At 48.0% G+C, this 6,471-nt stretch overlaps 1 protein-coding gene across 5 annotated transcripts in view; it reads right to left on the bottom strand.

Annotated features, from left to right (window-relative positions):
* Window positions 1-1,708: 1,708 nt before the first annotated feature.
* LOC115135592 (spectrin beta chain, non-erythrocytic 1-like) overlaps window positions 1,709-6,471 on the bottom strand; it is a 98,627-nt gene continuing 93,864 nt past the window's right edge. For 2 of the 5 annotated variants that reach the window (XM_029670438.2, XM_029670440.2), the window contains 9 exons: window positions 6,162-6,246; window positions 5,842-6,038; window positions 5,589-5,704; window positions 5,425-5,500; window positions 4,947-5,036; window positions 3,906-4,081; window positions 3,429-3,623; window positions 3,290-3,332; window positions 1,709-3,198 (listed from right to left, as the gene is read on the bottom strand). In XM_029670438.2, coding sequence (XP_029526298.1) covers window positions 2,980-3,198; window positions 3,290-3,332; window positions 3,429-3,623; window positions 3,906-4,081; window positions 4,947-5,036; window positions 5,425-5,500; window positions 5,589-5,704; window positions 5,842-6,038; window positions 6,162-6,246 — 1,197 coding nt within the window. In that variant the 3' untranslated portion in view covers window positions 1,709-2,979. The remainder of the gene's footprint in view (window positions 3,199-3,289; window positions 3,333-3,428; window positions 3,624-3,905; window positions 4,082-4,946; window positions 5,037-5,424; window positions 5,501-5,588; window positions 5,705-5,841; window positions 6,039-6,161; window positions 6,247-6,471) is intronic. The other 3 variants (XM_029670439.2, XM_029670441.2, XM_029670442.2) reach the window with 3 other exon arrangements.

Raw genomic sequence — 6,471 nt, 5'->3', positions numbered from 1 at the left:
AGAAAGGTAGTGTGTATGCATGTAAAGTATGTGAAATAGTGGCTCCAAGTAACATGTCCTTTTGCATCACATGACCAATTTGGCCAACTCACCTTCTGAGCCATAAACATTCATAAGAAGTTATACTAGAACATACAGCGCTAGACTCATCTTCAGAGACTTCAAATGGGCCTGGGGAACCTGCTCGTGTCTACAACTGGGTCACTGTTGGAGCAGTACGCCCAGTAGAGGGCTACACAAGCTACTTGTTGAAGTGCTGTGGCCGATCCACCACTGGCTGCCCTGGTCGTAGTTTGTCACAGTGAATATTGACACAGCAAGGCTCACTCTGTTCTACTCTGAGCGTTGTTGACTTCTTCTTTGTTGTTGTTGCCTCATTGAACAGGTCAGCGGCCTTTGAACTGTGATTAAGGAGCCAGAGGCTCAGCTCAGTACAATTCGGCTGGGACCAATAGCTCAGGCTCACAGCTGGGATACAAATCAAGGCAGACAAAGCAGTCAACTGCATATTCTACAGCCTCGGGTATTATGGGTCAACTCTTGCTTATTTACCCCAAATCACACCAACTGTATTGGAATGAAAGGCCAATAGTTCAATAGTCTTGCCTGTTGGAAAGCTGCACATTTCTGACACTTAGCCAGCCGCTTGTTCTTTCCTTCTCTGGTTGAGGGTGAGCCATCGGTCATACAATAACCTAACAGGGCTTTGATACGCCCACACCCTCACCCCAGATAAGCCTATCGTTGAGTAACAGATACCATTTTGCCCGCAAGAATTGAGGCTCCAGGATTCTGCCATGTTTAGAGCCGTCTTATACAGGAAAAACTTCCACTCGTCTCAGACAAGGAAATAAAAATCACTCACTGTGCCAGGACTCGCCATCTACGTATCAATGTCACCTTTACTGTCATTTAATATCATTTTCTTTTTGCCCATTTGTGAATTCTTTCCAAACTGCTAATGATACACCTGTGTAATACTCCACCCTCCACAGCATGGGCTTCATGGTATCATGCCATACATGGCTTACGGAGGAAATCTCATGTACCTAGAACATCTGACTAGGTGAGAATTGGAGAGAAAAACGAGACACATACAATCCTACATGAGGTCATGCCACACGCGGAGGAGCTCCAAGCTCTCCGGCAAAACACCGGAAGACTATTCTCTCTATCATTTACCATCAAGTGAGGAAAGTGATCCATGGTTACGCCTCCTCCAATCCAACCGAGCTTTGCCTGCATTTCACTTCCTTCAAATCGCTGTTGCGGCTGGGCCCGTCTCCATGCGCCCTATGGTACCTGGGTACAGAATCCATAGACATATGCCGCGTCAACGCCAAAGGGCACATTCAGAGATTTGTTACGCGAGTGAAAAAGCTCCCTTTGTGATTAAGCGCTATTCAAGGAACGACTGGGCTAATAAAGGGTTCTTAAGTCTGTGGGCTGCAGTAAGGCTCAGTACTCCTCCTCTCCCTCGTCCAGCACACTACCTTCTGATTCTCTACTCTCATCATCCCCCCTCAGCGCCCCGACCCTAACCCACCTGTAATGACCCCCTACCACATTGATGTGCTTTTGCTTACAATCCTCTCTAGTGTTGGGCACTGGCAGTGTTAAACAGTGTTAACGTACCCCTCTGCCATCACATAGCAAAACAACAGACAGAGGAGGAGGTGGTGAGGGAAGAGTGAAACGGAAGTCTGAAAACCATCTAGGAGGAACGTTTAATTCATTCATTAGCACATTGTCATCTACATTTTAAGAATACTTCTAGAAAGCCATCCCAACAACTTCTTTAAGTGTGTGTTTATCTGTGTGTGTGTGTGTTAAGTCAGAAAAGCAGCATCCAACTGGACACGTCTGATTTAGAACAGAAACGTGCAAAACCCACAGCACCACAACTCACACTCTCACTAGAAAACTAAATCTCTCTGCTTCCAAAAGAAACAAGGAAACTCACAATCAAAGGAGAAATAATCCCGTCGAAGAACAAAATCAAACAGGTACAATTTCCAAGTTAAAATAAAACCACTTTAAATATATCTATCATTCTGCACTGGTGAAAATCACTTAACTGCACACTGCTAGAATTTACTGAGCTTTCTTAAAAAACAAAAAAACAAAACCCACCTCAAACTGAAAACGATACAAACAGAAACAAGACCAACGTGGTCCCGTGAATTAAACCAAATTGTTGTTTCACAACATGACTCAATACATCCACTGACGTACTCTTTAAATAACCCCCCCCCCCCCCCCCCTCAAGCTTGCAACAGCAAAAAGATAAATATGAATTATAATAACAGCAATAATTATTGGTAACGTTAATTACGCCAACGTCCCAAAAATGATGTGGTCCTTCCCAAGGAGGGGGAGAGAGAGACTGGGAGAGGGGACGTGAGGGGACAGCACTCTCTACTGTGGTCCATGGGTTCTCTTTTAGTGGTAAAACAGCATTAGAGCAGATTAGCCATCTAAAAACTGGTCGAGGAAGAACTCATTTTAAACAGAATCCAATGTGGGTGAATGGAAGAGAATGGACTCTTACAGGCCTCATAGCCTCTTGGCTCTGCCAATGCTAACCACCCCTGCCTCTCATCTCCACACAAACACCTTGGTTCCCCCCAGCGATGAGGTCAAAGAGTTCTTATTAGTGACTGATCAACAAACACAGCTTCTTGTCTGAAAATGCCATTGATGCAAAATACAAGGGCTTACATTGGTAGGATGAATCTAATGTGAGAAATGGAAAGGAAAAGAGCGATATGAGAGGGAAAGAGAAGACAAATGGAGAGGGAGGAAGAGAGGGAGGAAGAGCAAGCTCTGTGTGTGCCACATAGTTGTTGACAAACTCCTTAGGACCAAGGCTGAGAGCGATGCGTTTATGCCACAAGACTGTTTTCCTTTCTGCCCGTTTCAGTTTGGTGGAATTTTGACAAATATCATTTTCCTTGATGTTGTTATTCTCCAGACGTTTTATTTCTTCTTGCCAAAGAAGCTGAACCTCTTTTCGCGGTCCTTCTCCTTGCCCTCCTTGTTGCGCATGGTGACCCCTGCAGCCTCTGCTGAGCTAGGGGAGATGGGGGGCATAGTCATGGCTCGGCTCAGGGCCCTGGGGCCTCCGGGGGAGCGGTCTCCTGACCCCCCTGCTGGGATGCAGCTATGAATGGAGTGGATCCACGAGGCCATCTCCGGCTGGGACAGACAAACGCAGGGTTAGTCCTCAGTAGGGGGAAAACACCAGAGGAGCATCAGAATCTGTTTTGGGTTCAAATGTGACACTCACCTCATCTTTAGCTTGGAACAGGAACTCCTTACCATCCCCTAGCCTGCACAAGAGAAAAGCCGGGTCGGTAATAGATCACAATTTAATTGAGTTTACAAGACTATTCTCTTTTCAAACCGTCACGTTTCCTCTCTCTCACCGTAGCTTGAAGACGTGTTTCCTCTTCTTGTAGTCGTGTGCCACCTCACACACAGCCTCTCCCAGGCTGATGGGGACTTCTCCGTGGTAGGGGATCCCGCCGGAGGCGCTCTTCTGGTCCTTGTAGAAGCCAAGGCTGCCCTTACGCAGAACGCAGTAGACATTCTGCCAGGACCTATGGGAAGAGAGAGAGAAGCTGTTGGCGGAAGGCATGCAGGCATGCGCCTGAAAAGGTTAGGGACATCAAAGAGTTCATGGTGACACACAAAAGGCTATTTTCTTCATCAAAAGAATAGACACTCCAAAATCCTACATCTAACTTCTTATGCTGGTGTTGTTTTTGCTCGTATTAATCCCATCCTTCAACAGACGGAGTCTATATAACCTAGGGCTCTCCATTTACCCTTCATGGCATTCCCACGCTCACTCCAAGACGCCCCTCCATGCCCCCTGCCCATCTCCCGTCGCGGTATCTCACCTGCTAGCTGCCCTCTTGGCGTGGGTCTCCATCTCCTGCTTGCGGTAGAGCAGGCCTTCCATGGCGTCTGTGCCAGCGTTATCTCCCTTGCTGGGTAGCGTGGCAGACGGGTCCAGGCGTGAAGACGCCAGCCCGCTGTCCCTCCCCGGACCATTCACAGAGTCGGACTCAGAACCCTGTCATCCAAGACACACGGCAGTCAGGACACATGGCCACAACGATTCCTAGAAGCCATGCGGCGTAATACCAGCCATTGACTGTCTGTCGGAACTTGACAAAACGAGACAACAGCTGAATGTCCATATCCACACATGCACTAGATGGTAGCTTTGAAAAGGATGGACAAAAAACACATACAGGACTACACAGACACACGTTAACAGACGACAGACACATGGAGAACAGCTCCAACCCCGCAGGAGGAGGTTCAACCCTCATCTGAATGTCACTCACAGCCTTAATGGAACATGGCAAACGCAGCAGAAAGCATGGTCATACTGTTGCTAAGATACACTTTGCTTTTTATAGAGGGGGTGTGGCATTGTTATCTTTGTTTCCTGGCAAAACATCAAACTCAATTTGAAAGGAAATCAACATTTCCTCTCTTAAAAAAAAAACGGGAAAAAAAAACTTTCCCTACTAACACCCCATTCAAAACAACCCCACCAAGCTAGGCACAGCCCAGCCAGGGACCTGCCAGCTAGGGACAACCCTCATCACCTCATACTAACAATAGCTTGGAACTGAAACTACCCTCATGTGCTGGTCATTTTGAAGATGGTTACAAATGGAACAGCACCCAAGAAAGGCTTAAGAGCCTCTGATGCTTCTGGTGACACCAAATGATATCATGAATCTGTGTGAGGCATGATTGGCTCAACAGCTGCGGGGACTGTATATCTTCAAAATCAAACAAAGCAATGGCACAGTGACAGAGGACGATGGCGCCCTCTAGTAGGTCATGCTAAGGTACTGCGGGAGCTGAGAGCAGGCGGTGATGGGGGGATGGGATGAGGAGGCTAGGCTAGGATAGGTACTCACGCGCAGCGGATGCTTTGGCTTAGACACAGGTTTAGAGACAGGTTCACACTTCTCTTTCTTTTCCACTGACACTGATGATACTGATAACGACTGCAGGTAAAGACGCAACAAGTCATTGTTAAGAAGTCCTTGTGCTAGGAGATAGCATGCTACCCTGTGCTAACGCGTTTGAAACAGCCTGACACACGCACGACAAAGGGACACAATCACATCAGAAATGGGGAAACGGACTCGCGTCGAACATATACAGGCTTGGTTACAGTTATGTCAAAGACGTAACGTCTCTCACACTTAGAACATTTAAAATCTTTCATTCAAATCTCCTCAAACATATGAACAGGACAACATGAAGAGGAAAAAACACTTTATACTGCGGTGAAAATCTGGAACTATTTCAGTCAGTAGTTTAATTTGAGTGCATGAAACAGGAGGTTAGAACCTTTGATTAGATACAGTATGTCTCAATGTCCTCTCTCACCTGGGAGGTGTCCTGGTAGCTGTGGACTCCATTGACTGATACTGACTGGTTGAGTGTGGTCTGGTCCAGGCTGGTCCTGGGTTACACAGAAGGGGAAATGAGCATGAGAACGAGGGGAGGGGGCATCAAATATCTCTGATTACTAGGAGTTCCTCCAGTCTTACCTGGCATCATGTGTTTCGGCCTCAGACGGGGCCACCTCTTCTGTCGGGGGTGGTGTGGGGTTTCGCCTCGCCCTCTCCTCCTCCTCCCTCCTCCTCTGGATCTCCTGCTCCTCCAGCTGAAATGGAAGCACAGGTTAGTGGCTGTTCAGAGGAGACGTTACCCTACCTTCCTAACAACGCCAAGTACATGCATTCTCCCAACTCCTGCTAACCCACCGTCTTCCCATTTGCAAACCACCCCCGTCCTACTCACCGTGGTCAGTTTCTCCAGCAGGGTGAAGCGTTCCTCCCAGCCGGCGGCCAGCTTCTCGAAGGCCTCGTGGCGTTTGATCAGGCTCTCCACCTCGTCCACGTTAGAGCCCAGCTCGGCCCCCCGCACCAGGGGCTCCTGGCCTGCCAGCCACGTCTCTGCCACGCACGCATCCCGGCCAAACTGCAGCACCTCCAGAACTGAGACAGAAACCAGTAAATAATGAGCATCCATGAAAAGATCTCGAGCAAAACGTGTTAAAACAGACAAACGCAAAATGAATTCATTAATTCAACTGAAAAAACACCCTGAAGTCCACATACCTATCAGGAGGTGGTCCATCTTGTCCTGCCACTTGTTGCTGATCTCGTCCCTCTTACCCTGGAGCTGGTCCAGTTTCTCCAGGATCTATGGGAAAGCCAACAGGTATGTCAGTAACATTACATGAAGCAGCAGCAAGCCGCACTACACACTCAGGGCTAACGCCGACACGACGGTGGTAGGTCCCTGGTCAGTGTGGGGCCGGAACAACCGCTCCCTCAACGTCAGTAAGACTAACAACTTTAAAATGGTCCGCGCGCAGTTGTGAAGAAACCTCAGGAGGTTGAACAGGTTTGGCATGGACCCTCAAAT

This window comes from Oncorhynchus nerka, linkage group LG10 (assembly GCF_034236695.1).
Source record: "Oncorhynchus nerka isolate Pitt River linkage group LG10, Oner_Uvic_2.0, whole genome shotgun sequence".
Lineage (NCBI taxonomy): Eukaryota > Metazoa > Chordata > Actinopteri > Salmoniformes > Salmonidae > Oncorhynchus > Oncorhynchus nerka.
This window is presented reverse-complemented; position numbering and strand designations above follow the sequence as displayed.